General features: G+C 32.8%; 1 protein-coding gene and 1 long non-coding RNA gene across 2 annotated transcripts in view; one reads left to right on the top strand and one right to left on the bottom strand.

Annotated features, from left to right (window-relative positions):
* The window catches only part of LOC134265756 (uncharacterized), a 33,225-nt gene that overhangs the window by 4,834 nt on the left and 12,654 nt on the right, over window positions 1–15,737 (top strand). Inside the window, exon 3 of the mRNA XM_062747971.1 lies at window positions 1,160–1,336. Coding sequence (XP_062603955.1) covers window positions 1,160–1,336 — 177 coding nt within the window. The remainder of the gene's footprint in view (window positions 1–1,159; window positions 1,337–15,737) is intronic.
* LOC134265753 (uncharacterized) lies at window positions 8,812–14,933 on the bottom strand. The gene is made up of 3 exons (XR_009991815.1): window positions 14,739–14,933; window positions 10,603–10,662; window positions 8,812–9,010 (listed from the first exon to the last, which is right to left on the bottom strand). It is a non-coding gene; the product is annotated as an uncharacterized LOC134265753 (long non-coding RNA).

The raw sequence follows: 15,737 nt of genomic DNA on the forward strand, positions 1-15,737 counted from the left end.
ACAAGAATTGCATTTGCAGACAAGCAAGAAGTTAGAAAATATCAATATTAGCATTGAAAAAAATATATTTTTAAAACATATAACTGAGTCATTTATGGTCCTTTACACAAGAGAGTCAGAAAAGATTTAATTTTTTAATACACTTTTGCCTTTTTATTGCACATATTGTTGGCATGATAATTTTTCCTTGCATCTTTTGCTCTAAAGGTAGGTTGGTCAAGTCTTTCCGAAAATTATTGTAAAACAACCAATACAGTTACTTCTCTGAACTACCACGATATGACATCATTACGAATTATCACATGAAACGAGTGGAGCATTCATTTTGAAGAGACTACATGTTATATAAAGTAGTGGTTTGCAATATCAACTTTACTCTTGTCTTATATATGTTGAAATTATGTACGGTAAATACGTCATTTATATTATTGCAAAAAGTAGACTAAAATGCTCTGGGCCGTTTACAAGACCGTTGTGAAATTATTCAACGGGTGGCAGTAAATAAAAAAATTACAACATGACAACTTTGTTTAAGTAATAACGTGTAAATTAAAGTCATTATGCACTTTTGCCGCAGCGCTCTAACGTGTAATACTTTAAAAGTTTTGACAGTCACGCAATCATGGGGTTCCTGTGATATTACAAGAAAAGATTGATTGATTGTATATTGTTTAACGTTCCTCTCGAGAATTTTTCACTCATATGGAAACGCAATCACTTGACAGTGAAGAGCTGTAAATTTAATACAGCTTTGCAGCGTCAATTGATGACAATTTGTTTATTATTATTGTAGAGATTTAAAGCACGCTGACAGACAAAAAGCTTTGTTGGCGAAGCTGAATTTTTAACTGTCCAAATATTTCTCGCTCGGGATATTCTCATTAACGGCCTATAAATATCATTTTTCTTTTAACCAACAAACACTGTGGGACATGGAGACCGGTCTATCTGATGAGACTGTATTCAAATCGTTTTTACTTATACGATAAAAATCCCTTACTGCTAATTGGCCCTAAGTGCCAATTATGGGTTGAAAATTATAGCTCTCCACCGACAAGTGGAAGCGTCTCCATATGAGTGAAAAAAAATTCTCGAAAGTGTTAAACAATATACAATCAATCAATTACACTTTTTCTAAGGTAATTTGTTTGTTTATCAGATTGTGGGATCCCTGTCGATATAATAAAAAACACCACGTGGAATGTGCAGGACTGGGAAGGAATAGGAATAAGAAAACGAATGCACATTAAATGCTTGGATTCTTTCGAACAGCGAGGATCCGGAATGATCGTGTGCCATAAAAATGGGACCTGGATAACGGACTTGGTTTGTCAAGGTTGGAAAAAAGCGTTTATATAGTAAATTTAATATAAATTTGCTAAAAAGATTAAAATTTTAAATAGGGTCGTGGACGTAACATGTCTCTGATTTAGCTGAATTTCACACCATTTACTACAACTGGCATATCTTTAATAAATATGATGCTTACCGGTAAGTCTAACTTTTCGATTTGGTTGCAGTGTAACAAGGATGCTATATTTAGAGACCTTTTATTAAGCAAAATTTGCTCTGTTTTAAATTAAATTATTGCAGATTCAGTGAATTAGTGTAACATGAAAATCATATTCATTATATTGGTACCAATAGGTACCAATTGCGCTCCGTTGTTAGCAGACCTATTTATGTATTCATATGAAGCAGAATTTGTGCAAAATCTTATGCGTGAAAAGAAAAAAAACACTTGCTGTGGTCTTGAACTCGACATTTAGATATATCGACTACGTATTGTCAATTAACGATGGTAATTTCTATTCCTTCTTCGATACGATACATCCACGAGAGCTTGAGATAAAAGATACCACAGAGTCTGACACATCTGTTTCATACTTGGATAGACGTTAATGGTAATCTAACAGCCAAGCTATATGATAAACCTGATGACTTTAACTTTTCTATCGTCAACTTTCCTTACTTATGCAGCAATATACCTTCATCACCTACATACGGAGTGTAATATATCTCAGTTGATTCGATACGCAAGAGCATGCTCTACGTATGAACGATTTTAAAACGAGGTATATTATTGTCCAGCAAGTTGATGAAACAAGAATATCAGCAGTCTCGTCTAACGTAATCATTTTCGTAAGTTCTATGGTCGATACAATACAATTTATCATTGAGAGAGTCAAATGCTGATTGACGCTTTTCATACTAATTGTTAGTCCATTATTCACACATCGAATTGACGACGAAATTTTCCGTTATTTCCCGATCATGACAAGGAGCACAGGGCGGGTGTGACGGGTCAGCAGGGGATGCTAACTCCTCCATGGCCCCTGGTCCCACCGCTGATGTTTTGGAGGCCCGTGTTTGCTCTGCTCCTATTTTGTATTGTTTTTTGGACTTTGATATTGAAAACTGTTCGTTATCTACTTATTCTTCTTAAATCTAAGAAATAAATTCTATTCAAAATATTTAAGCGATTTTTCATCGCAGTATTAAAAGTGCCAACAAACTGGCAAATTGCAAAAATTTGGATTTTTTGTCACATTTAATGAAAATTTTCCCCATTTTTAGCTCTACTGGTCAGAGACTAGTAGAGCTTATTCGATAGTAAGGTGTCCGTCGTCCGTCCATCTGTCTGTCTGTCCGTCTGTCTGTAAAAAATTTTTCAAAACGCTATTCCTCCTACAGTTTTGGTCTGATTTTAATATAACTTGGCACACAAGTAGACTACACTAAGATACATAAAGTAAAGCATCGGTTTTTGATTTCGATGAACGGTGTTGCCATGGTTACTAAAAATAGAATTTTCTGTGATATTCCTTTAAAACGCTACTCCTTCTACAATTTTGGTCTGATTTCAATATAACTTGGCACACAAATAGACTACACTAAGATACATGGAATAGTGCATCGGGTTTTGATTTCGATGAACGGTGTTGCCATGGTAACTAAAAATAGATTTTTCTGTGAAATTCCTTTAAAGCGCTACTCTTTCTACAATTTTTGTCTGATTTCAATATAACTTGGCACACAAGTAGACTACACTAAGATACATTAAATAGTGCATCAGATTATGATTTCGATGAACGGTGTTGCCATAGTTAGTAAAAATAGAATTTTCTGTGAAATTCCTCAAAACGCTACTCCTACAGTTTTGGTCTGATTTAAATATTACTTGGCATGCAAGTAGACTACACTAAGATACATGGAATAGTGCATCGGTTTTTGATTTCAATGAACATTATTGCCATGGTTACTAAAAATTTTCTGTGAAATTCCTTTAAAATTTTACTCCTTCTACAGTTTTGGTTGATTTCAATATTACTTGGCACACAAGTAGACTACACTAAGATACATAGAATAGTGCATCGGATTTTGATTTCATTGAACAGTGTTGCCATTGTTACTAAAAAAAAATGTCTGTGAAATTCCTTTAAAACGCCTCCTCCTACAATTTTGGTCTGATTTCAATATAACTTGGCACACAAGTAGACTACACTAGATACATAGAATTGTGCATCAGTTTTTGATTTTGATGACCAGTGTTGCCATTGTTACGAAAAATAGAAATGTCTGTGAAATTCCTTTAAAACGCTACTCCATCTACAGTTTTGGTCTGATGGCAATGGCTTCCTTTCTTATCCTTTGTTATAAGTACAAACCAGTAGAGCCACAGTCTCGACAGACTTCTGGTTAAAACAGATATATTTGTAACCATGTTTCATTTAATCAACTACCGGTATATATTCTTAGGTTTAATAAGAATTTAAAAAAAAATTAATGGGTAAATGTGTAGCTTACTAGATATTGCATGAAAATTGGCAGTTTGCAAAAATTGAATTTTATTCATATTCAATGGGATTTTTCACCATTTTGACAACAGATATATTTGTGTACCATGTATCATCAAACAAACTATTATATTCTAAGGTTTTATAAGAATAAAAAATCAATGGGTAAATGTGTAGCTTTCTAGAAATTATTGCATGAAAATTGGCAATTTGCCCAAATTGATTTTTTAAGTCATATCCAATCGCAGTTTTCACCAATTTGATATAAATATTTTAAATTTCTTGACCTTGATCTAAAACATTGGCCCACTTAAAAAAAATTTAATCTTGATCACAACGTTTGAAGTTGAAGTAGATTTTCATATTTGATATTTCCTTTGTGACGATCTTTCTTTGGGTGCTTCGTGGGAGTCGTGGCATAAGCTGCCATGTATGGGGGAAGCAGTGTTTCACAATTAATCTTGTTCTCCGTTTTGTTAAAATGTATTCATATTCTAATCATACTTGCATATTGTGTGTAGCCTGCCAGTATAAAACAATAAATTTGTGAGCCAATGTCAGTGTGTTTAATAAATCAGCATACCAACTCTCCTGCAGAGTGGGGATATAAACAGGGAAGAAACAGCTTCTTTTCATAATACTGCTTTTATAGAGAAAAAATAAATGACACTGGAATGTAAGCTCCAGTTAAACAGTGACAATTTTTGAATATACAAGAAATCAGTTTAGAATCAATTTAGAATATATATATTCTCTATCTAAAACATATGCACTGATGCAAGAAAATTTTGTGCTAAAACTTGTTCCTTCATATTTCTCATTTGATGTCAGCAGGGCTTCCTGAAATTCACATTTCCTTATGTCCTTTTTGTATACGTTTGAAAAGAAGCTTACAATCTGCTGTGGATTTTAGTCAAGATCTTTAGAAAACCCTCTATATCCATCTTGCACAAGTGACATCATTTCTTCAGAAACTTTTTCTAGATCTTCTTTCTGTTTTAGCTCTACTGGTCAGAGACCAGAAGAGCTTACGCGACAGCAAGGTGTCCGTCCGTCTGTCTGTCTGTCCGTCTGACTGTAATCAATTTTTCAAAACGCTACTCCTCCTACAGGTTTGGTCTGATTCTAATATAACTTGGCACACAAGTAAACTGCACAGAGATACATAAAATAATGCATCGGATTTTGATTTCGGTGAATGGTGTTGCCATGGTTACTTAAAATAGAATTTTCTGTGAAATTCCTTTAAAATGCTACTCCTCCTACAGTTTTGATCTGATTTCAATATAACTTGGCACACTTGTAGACTACTCTAAAATATATAAAATAGTGCATCAGTTTTTGATTTTGATGAACAGTGTTGCCATTGTTACTAAAAATAGAAATGTCTGTGAAATTCCCTTAATACGCTACTCCTACAGTTTTGGTCTGATGGCAATGGCTTCTTTTCTCATCCTCTGTTATAAGTACAAACCAGTAGAGCTACAGTCTAGACAGAGACTTCTGGTTTATCCTACTTTATATTTTTCATGTAAAAATAACCTCCAGTCTTCCTTGAAATGTTTTTGATTGTTTTGTTTTTTCTTTTTTTTTGGGGGTGGGTCTTTATCTTCAATCCCCTTCCAAATTTCAAATGATAAACATTTGGTAGATCTTTCAGTACTCTGTAAACTGTCTCTGAGGACATGTCACTACTGCCTTCTTATTAAAGCAATGAGCTGCAAGTTTGACTTGTGAAAATTTTATTGCAAATTTGTAATTAACTATTTCTAAGATAGAAAAATAGATCATTTATAAATTTCTGTCGTTCATATATGCGATGGAAGAAATTTTTTGAGCTTTATTTTAAGCAAATTTACATTATTGTCGTCCTGTACAATATTGATTTCTTATATAGTGCTATACATTCGACTGTACAAAAATATTTTTTCTGAAACAATTTAAAATTTCCTTTTGGTTTTATTGAACACAAGAGTATAAATTATACACAAATTAATCATAATAATACATTTTAACAGCAAATGAATGAAATGAATTTTTTCAAAAATGCAGCTCATATTGCTTTAAGGGCGTAGAAAACTTCAACCCTTTCAGTCAAACTGGGCTTTTCTGAGATTACAATTTTCTTTAAGAAGGTGATGTTCCAATGAGGCACTGCGATATTAGCATATAAATCCTTCTGGAGGGAAAGATTTTCTCTGTCAGCTTTCTCCTTTACGTTGAAGGCCCCTGTGTAACCTCTGGTCATTTCTATTGCAGGTCCATTGCCTTCTGTCGACATGAAATGAAAAAATACCCTAACTTTTTGGTCATTCTTGTTTAAAATTCATATAAAATGAATTATAAAAACTTAAAACTGGTATCTTAAAAAAATGTTATAAATTAAAGATATACATTTTCAGCCTCTAAACATTATTATTATCTTTTTTATGCATTGTCGTGACAATAATGTCTTAAGTCACATTGTTCAAATTAACAATGAATCGATGTAGCAATACATGTTTTTGTCACAGGGGCCTGTAACATTCTTTATTTGATTTTTCGTAATCACTATATATATACAAAAAGAGAAAGGGAAACAACGTCAGCTCGAAATTACACACGGTCGATCTCGGAAATGACTCGTGTTTTCAATAAAATACCTTGCAGTTAGTGAAATAACGTCTGGGATCATTCAGTAATAATCACTCTTTAATAAAAATACCATCGCAGTCATTTAAGAATCGTGTAAGTCGTGTTTTGCAGATCCGATATCCTGTCAAGCAAGTGATGTAGTTTAAGTCGTCCACTAAATTCGCTAAACATTGCACCCGATATTTAACGCGAGATGTGATTGGTCAATTGTGCTTTTCTAGAACAGATCTGACAAATCACGCTCCGCCTTTTACCAGTCGTGGGTTTTTCCAAGATGTCGTCTGTTCTGGGCTCGAGCCTCTCTGTGAACGAAAAAAAGCTACCGTATTTATTCAGATCGGAGATGTCTTACCTTTTAATTGCAATTAACAAAAGAAAAAGATGATTTTCGTGAACGCTGGATCTTTACTTTGTGTTTTCCATCTCCGGAAGACTTCAAAACTGGAGAAAATGTGCGAATTTTGCCTCGTTTTAGTGGACGACTTAAAGTACATCGACTCGCACAACGGGATATCGAGTTAGTATTACCCAACTTAAACGCTATAAAAAGTAACGAGGTTTCTGTAGTATGATTTCTAGTTATAATTTAATAGGTTACATTCTTTTTTCTATGAAATACGAAATATTTCCGTGATCGACCCTGAGTAAATTCGGGCTGACGTTGTTTCCCTTTCATTTTTTGTATATACATGTATATATATAGTGATTACCTAAAATCAAAAACAGTATGTTACCGGCCCCTGTGGTCTAATTTTTTTAAAAATTGTCTGATAATCTCCTCGAAGATCTGTAATCCGTTGTTTTTATTTTTAGTATATAATCTTCGATAGGAAAATCTTGTAAGTGCAGTGATCAAGTTATTTTTACCAAATAACTTGAAAGTTTCACTGGATGAAATAATACAAAAAGTTTCCGCATGGCTGAAACTCTAACCATAAAAACTCTGCGGAAACTTAAGCTTACTAATAGTTTCTGCAAAGTTTCAGTGCGGAAACTTCAAGTTTCATCAAGTTTCCGCAGTGCAGAAACCAGAGGTGTCCACGAATCCAAATAGTTTCCGCAACTGAAACTTGCTGAAACTTGAAGTATACGCAAGGTTTCATTAAAAATGCGTATACTAAAAAGTTGAAATACATATGATACAAAAAGTGTACTGAATAGGTTTAAAAAAAGTTTTTTTTTTGAAACTTGAGGTATACGCAAGGTTTCAGTATGCGTATACGGTTGAAATACATATGGTGTACCAATGGTTTCCGCAATAGAAACTTGCAAATAAAATTGTTTATATTTTGATTAATAAACAATTTCAGGTATACGCAAGGTTTCAGTATGCGTTTACAAATTTTGATATACATAGGGTATACTAAAAAATAGCTTTCCGCAACGGAAACTGTAGTTTTTTTTTATTGTCTACACAATTTAGCCCTGGTTTTCAACCAAAACTCATTTTCCCCCTGAATTCTCGTATTGGAAAAAACAACAACACACTAACACTAGTTATCAAAGAATATTTAATGTTATTATCAACATTTACATACAGTACTTGGCCATAAGTGAGTCATAATTTTATTTTTCCACTATATATTTCATTGAAAAACACATTTTTCTGAAATATTATTGCAGTGTCATTTTTTGTTTCTTTTTAATGTCTAAAACACCATAAAATGCAGAATTTGTTGTAGTTTCATCACATTATTTCAAAATAATGTTATCTTTGTGCATTGCCGTGAAATCACAGGTCAAGTGCAAAGCAAAAATTTTAAGACTTCAATTTGTTAAGAAATCATAGTAATTTGAGGTTAGAAAATTTTGTCTGGACAATATTTGATAATTTATTCTCAATAGTTTAAGTATCATTTTGTTTATCATTTAAGATAAGAAAAATTGAATAATTCTGCATGTTTCAGTGAAAAAATCATGAAAATAGAGCTAAAACTGACTTCACAACAAGATTTTTAAATATAGGTTTTTCAATGAAATATATAGTGTAAAAATAAAATTATGACTCACTTATGGCCATTGGGTTGAACATTCATTTTCTCTTGCATCATAAACATTTTTACAGCAAAGTCCGAGCCCTCATGTCACGACAGGAGGATAGAGAAAATGTCTGCATTTAATGATGTCTAATATATCAGAGATATAATCTTGCGAGAGGAACTTAGAACTGCAATCAATCAACTAAACCCGAATTCGGTTTAAGCAAGTCTAGTATTATCAAGGAAATGTAAAAGTATGTGGTATAATAAATGCACAAGTTCACATCATATGTAGCCAATAAGCACTAAGTTGGATTCCTTTGTTAAAAAATCAGTTTGTAGTCCATCATCAAACAACAGAAAAGTCCTTCAGTGGTTCTCATTTTTTGATGACCCACTTGCACTTATCATGCTTATGCTAGTGGTGGCTGCTTGTTTTCAGAACTGTGCAACACATCACTGTAGTCTGCATGTATGACCTGTTCCAGTTTCAGTTGACTTTAAAAATATCAATGCTTGAGTACAGAGAGACTTGTTTTCATCCTTGGAGAAATGATATCATGTTCAAGTTGGATTGATCTGCTCATCAGTTACTTCAACCTTTTGAAAATATATATAAATATAGTTTAACAAAATCCCAATCTAAATAAAACAACATGTTAGATCCTCTCGCATACTCGCTACACAACATCTAACAACATCCCATAGAAGGTCACATCAGATGTCAAATACGGAACAACTCTAGACTTATTCGTTCCAGTATATGAAATACAATAATTTTGCAGTTGACTATTTGATTGGTTTATAGAATTTGTACTCTGACGTGTCACTCTACAGAATGTTGTTAGATTTAGGCAGTATCTAACATTTAATATTAATTGGATTGACAAAGTCCCTAATGCTGTTCTAGTACAAGCCTTTGTTTGATTAATTTCACATTTTAAGCATTTTTTGATCAGAATGATTTAAAATGAAATCTAAAAATTTATTAAGTGTAAAATCTCATTAGTTTATTGAAGTTGCCTCTTTTAAACACTTGACTAGGGATACTGAAATAAACAAACTTGAATTTATTTAAATGTACCTGAATATGTATGTATGGATTTGTTCCTGATTTTCAGAGTAAATTAAGGATTTTTTTTTCATTCTACTTGTTCAATAAAATATTTTTTTTTTATTTGAATAACAACTAGAGGCCCATAGACCTAATAGGTATCATGTAACAACTTTCACTCAATTGAATTTGGTTCGTGTTTTAAACAAAAAGCCAGGAAATTCCCAATTTTGAAAGACACACCATTGTTCATGTTGTTTATCATAATTATACACTTAGCATGCTTACTTTGGTTACTCAATACCCAATTGTGGATCAGAGTAATAAAGATAAATTGCTATTCCATTTTAAAACCATCAGTTGTGTACCCCACCCCACAGGAACCTCTAACCCTGGGGCCACACATTTCAAAATTGTCTAAATGTTATCTTAAGTTTTATTTCATCATAAATGGTTGATTAATTCCAAAGAGCTATATAGACCAACCCTATTTCTAGAACCCCTGACCTTGGGGCCATGAATTTCATAATTATGGTAGATGACTCGGTGCTGATTAAATTCATGCCAACAGTTTGACTGTTTGATGTCCAGGAGTAAAGAAGAAAAAGGGGGGGGGGGTATCATAAAATTTACAAATTTTGTTCCCCATCACCCATAGATGCTTTGTACCAAAATTGGTTGAAATTGATTGAGGAGTTGCAAGGAAGAAGCTGAAAATGTTCAAATGTTAACAAACAAAAGACAAAAACAGATAGTAATAGGTCACCTGAGTTTACTAAGGTGACCTAAAAATAGGCCTGTTGATAAATACTTATTTTAAATAAATCATAGAATTTGAGTAGGTAGCTCGCAAAATGAGACTTTCTAGGAAAAGTGAACATCTGTTAATTTGATGGAAATGCCAAACATATAAAGATATTATATAAAGCTTAAAAAGTAGAGGAAAGCAGCTTACACCCCCCCCCCCCCCCCCCCACACACACACACACACACTGACAAGCACTGACTATGATAAATAGAGAGCTTAAAATTATACAGAGAGATTAAGAAAACCATAGAAAATAAAAACATAAACTTTGTGCTTTAGTCCTTAATTTCCTAAAATAGAGTTACATAAGTTCTAAATACTAAAACATACTTTTTAATAGAAGTATTCTTCATCCTCTCTTAGTTTTCAGATGATTTGTTCCATGGATATCTGAAATTAAAATAGATCGAGTTAGTACAGTACCGTACAGTAATAACTGTTTTGTTTTTAGCATGAGCTTAGAAAAGTCCCAAAAACCACTTGCATGTCCATTTTCTTGCACCTGACATGCAGTGAAAATTCTAATGGACACATGACAAAGAAAAAAAAATGATTGGAAATTGTATCATTTTAAAATGGACACAGTCACACTCTGGCCTAATTCTAAGTGGCAGTCCTATCACAGCCTCAATTTACAAGTTCTTGAAATGCAATTATATCTGAGAATGAGAAAAATTAAATAATTTATAATTTTCCATAAAAGCAAGACTTCATCTTAATCATGTTTGTTTAAGATATGTAGGCCTTCTCCGATTCAAAATTATAATTCATTTGATACTTTATTTTATTTAATATTCTATTTCACATAAAGGGAAGATCTCTATTTGTATAATAAGACAGAACTAGGACTCTTCAGTGGCCATTGTTGAAAATCGATTTAATTAGTGATAGAAATATGGCGAATGGTAAACAGCTATAAACAGAGAGATTACAAAAAATCTTATTTGTGTATCAGTCATTTTATCAGGTCAATAAATTTTAGAGATCATAAAAGTATTATGTCAAATTTCCATATGGGTCACATTGCCAGTGTGGCCCAGTGGTTAGAGCGACACGCCTAGAGTTGGGGAGTAAGAGCTGATTCTTACATCACTGGTCTGAATCCAATGTAGTACATAGAGACTGGTCCCTCCAATGAGACTGTGTTGGTGACATGTCCTCATTAATTAAATGTTCTCTAAAGGGTAACAAATAAATACAAGTATATGACTGTATAATGAACCAATACATGTACTTATGAAATTGAAAATGGTCAATTGCCCATTTCATCAAACTCCAGTCTATCATAATACACTCTTCATATACAGGTAAATACTGATCTGTTGATATCAAGAGAATCATTTTTATGGTTGTGATTTCTGATGTATTTAGAAACTGCACCACATTTAATACACAAGGTATAATAAAAACATGGTATTTCTAATGAACAATTACACCATGCACACTACCGGTAAATCAAGTTTCAGGTTGCTAAAATGGTGTTAATTGTTTCATATAGATCAAAACATGCATATGTGTCAGCATGAAATTACAATACTTGATATCGCGATTACTTAACTTAGCGGAACTCTTTCGCGAAGGGGGTAGGAATCGCCTGTTGGGTGGGGGCAATGTGCTATTCAATACAATGCAAGATCGATCATTGTAGCATTTATAAGGACAGATAAGTAAAAAATCCTGGTGGAATACCTCGCTGAACAATCGCTGAACCAGCCTTATATATTTTTGAGAGGAGCCAATCCTAAATTGTCACATTTTTAACGATATTTTTAATTAAGCGGACTCTTCTCGTTAAATTTTCATTGAAAATCGTCATATTTTTAAGCAGATAAAATATTCTAAACTTTTCTTATTTGACAATCTACCATTTGGAGTTCAATATCTGGCAAAACATTGTGATTTAGGCATTAAATTGTTCGAATCATTCGATTGTCACTACTGTAAACAATGTCATTTGCCCCCAGAAATTTAGACTTTTCTCGACTCCCCCGCAAAAGAGCAGTAGTAAGTTAGATAACTGCGAGGTACTCATTGGTAGTCGCGATATAACGTATTGATCTATTAATTTAAAATAAATATCATTTTAACATTTTAAGTTTAATTAATCAGAATTATGCCTTGTAAGAAAAGATGTTTATGTATCTTTGTATATAACTATTTTGTTCATGTTCGACAATGTTTCAAAATCATAATGTATGGTATGAAACTTAATAAAATACTTCAACTTGAATAATGTGAGGCATTCTGAAAATTATCAAGTCACTTTCATATCCCAAAATCTGCAAGTTCTCAGGAATTTTACTTTCATGACTATACAACATGTACAAATTGGCATTTCACAGTGATACAATACTACACAATGGTATTCTCCCAACATGATGCCCTCTAACATATCTAATATTTACGATTCTAGACTGCATGTTAAAAATATATTCAACCCCTTCCTCAGCTGTGCAGCACAGTCTTCCATCAATAATACAAGAGGCCCATGGGCCTTATAGGTCACCTGAGCATTATGCTACAACTTTCAGTGATTGAGGTAGGTCGCGGGTTTGCTTTTGTCATCAATTTTGGTACACAATTTCGACGATTCGAGCGGTTGTTTTATGCACATTTGATTATGACGTCACTTACGTCACAAAGGCAACGTTGCGTTGTTTCCCGTTTAATTATCTGCAAATGACTTCAAGTCTGTACGGATCAAGTAGATTAATACAAAGTGCATGCTATTGTACCTAAAACTCGTACAGGTTTTATAATTCAGTTTCTGAATTCTGATGTATGTAATGTCTTAGGACTAATTACATACAATATCAAATGAAAGGAATAATTTTTATTGTAAGTGTAACTAAACTGCTAAAAGTCAATCAGAATAAATCAGCGTAAAAATTATGGAATGCAGAAAGAGAGTTATCGTGAATAAAAATAGCTTAGCGGAAAACTTTAGGGGTAGTATGTGCATGCGCACGTTATTTGAAACTCAGTGGAACTTGCGTATTGCATCATGCATATGACTGCCAATCAAAGCCGGGGCGAAAATATGCGTATGCTTTTCAGGGTAGAATCAATCCTCATCACTAAAAACGGGTTAAATATAATTACATAATTTTTTCCTGGGGTTTTCTAAATTATCATCATCATGTATCATTATTGTTTGGTTGTTATGTATTTAAATCTCGTGTACTCGCCTTGCTTTGCTGGCTAATAAATTGTGAAATGTATTTAAAACACTTTGACTGTAAGACCTATAAGACACAGTACACAATTTACAAGTATCATTTTTATCTATATATTTTTTTTTTATAAGAAAAGCTAAAAGGATAAAAGCTAAATGCGTATTGAAATATGATTCAGAGAATTTGAAATTAATAAATGTTTGAGATTTAGGGCCATGCACTATAGCTTGCGACTAATATAGAAAGAACAGTGCAGATAACCCCCCCCCCCCCGCCTCTTATTTCCTCAGTATCGGGATGTTTTGTTTTTTTTTTTTTTACCGTTTTCGAATAAAGTGATCAAATTTTTGTGTTATGCCTAATATCCTACTGACCATGAATTTCTAAAAATACAGGTACTAACATTTTATAACTTGCGTTGTTGTCGTTGTATGTTTTTCTCATACACGAGGACTGTTGATACCGTTCATTCTGACTTTGTGATCAGAATATGAATTTCACAATTAATACTAGTGAAAATAAGTTTCTGGTCATCCTAATATGTCTCCACAATAAATTAAATAAATTAAATTTTGTATCTATGTCACCTTTTAGATCTTGCATATTCTAAAGGTCAAGATATTTATACTCGTACTGTAAACGTTATTACGTTCAACAAATGGCGTTGTAGATATCAATAACGCCATAAACGTAGTTTATTTTAGCAGTATAAAAGAAAACTTTGAAATTATTTAGCAAAAAATCTAGCGAGAAGACATATTGATTTTTTTATATTAACAGTTTTGATTTTACCTCATCTTGACAATTTGAAATTCCTGAATAATTCGTCTACGTCTTTAAAAAGTTATCCAGTCTTTTTAAAAGAAACTATTTTCACAAAATTGGCTTAAAAACGTCATTTTCCATATATTTCAATAGCAATGCGTAAAAAAGGTACTAACAAGAATACCGCGTTTACTGTTATATAGCATTAAAACTACGTAGGCAAAATTAATGAAAATTGCAGATAATACGCTGTGAATTCTAAGGAACGTTATATCAAATTTTCAGGATATGTTTTCTCGTAAGAATTTTGATGGGGTAAACCCGCGACCTACCTTAACAGCAATTAATTATACGTATTACAACCTAAGCTGAGAATGATTTACAAGGCGCTTTTTCAAAATAATTATAACTGTACAATGGTCAATTTGAATTTTTGGAACTCGCCGTTTTGACCCAACTTTATTCTTACGATTTCAGACAATAAAAACAAATATAAAGATGCTCTGAACTGTAAGAAATAACTACCTGTATCTAATCTGTCGTTTGGGGTGCCTTTCTTCTGTGTAGAGTCAAAAGATCTTCTCATCTCTGTTGTTTTTCTTGAGCAAGTTCTTGGTGTTTTCTTCGCCATTTTGTCCCTCTTTCTTCTACTAAAAATCTAACCAATGAGAGAGAAGCATTCTATCGCGATACGCCACCTAGTGATTGAATGTCAGTCTCTACGGAAAATTCACCTTGTTTTTGGATTTCTCTTTTGGCAATATTTTTTTTTACTTCTTAATTGCAGACGTCCTTGCATTTATGACAACAGAATGAACATTTTTACATGCTAAAATAAAATTGATCATGGAATCGAAGGGGGTATAATACCGTATTTTTGGTCCCTTATTATCATGATTATGGTAATTGTTGAAACGGACTGTCCAGATTTTTACAAATAGATTTAAAATCATATACACATGTACTTAGATTATTGTGTAAAGAAAAGTATACAAGTCAACAAAGTTATGCTGATGGCATATTAACCACATACAAGAGCGATTTTAACCCCCCCCCCTTCTAGTAAGCGATACGAATCAGCTGGTTAAAACTTTATCACAAGTCTGCAAATTTATGTGATGTTTTTTAAAATCTTTATCTACGGAATACATTTTTATTTGTGTCCTAAAACAGAATAAATAAATTAACAAAGTACATGTAAGATTATATTCATTGTTATATAAATAAATGATTAATTTTGACCTTCGTAACTTAAATAAAACGAAGAAAAAAATTACAAACTATATAAGAAGGTGTTGTATCAGTCTCTCTCTCTCTCTCTCTCTCTCTCTCTCTCTCTCTCTCTCTCTCTCTCTCTCTCTGGTATTGCTTTTTATACTTATGTGAAACTCAAAAGCAAAATTGGGATTATAAGAATTATTAATCAATTGTTAAAAATTTCCATCTCAGAAAATATCTACATGTACAATTAAGTCTATATGTTAACTAAGAATTTCCTGTCACAGGTTACAAATTGAAGTGGCC

The sequence above is a fragment of the Saccostrea cucullata genome, unplaced genomic scaffold, assembly GCF_032062105.1.
Source record: "Saccostrea cucullata isolate Sc308-1 unplaced genomic scaffold, CSIRO_AGI_Scuc_v1 ctg1074, whole genome shotgun sequence".
NCBI classification, from domain to species: domain Eukaryota; kingdom Metazoa; phylum Mollusca; class Bivalvia; order Ostreida; family Ostreidae; genus Saccostrea; species Saccostrea cuccullata.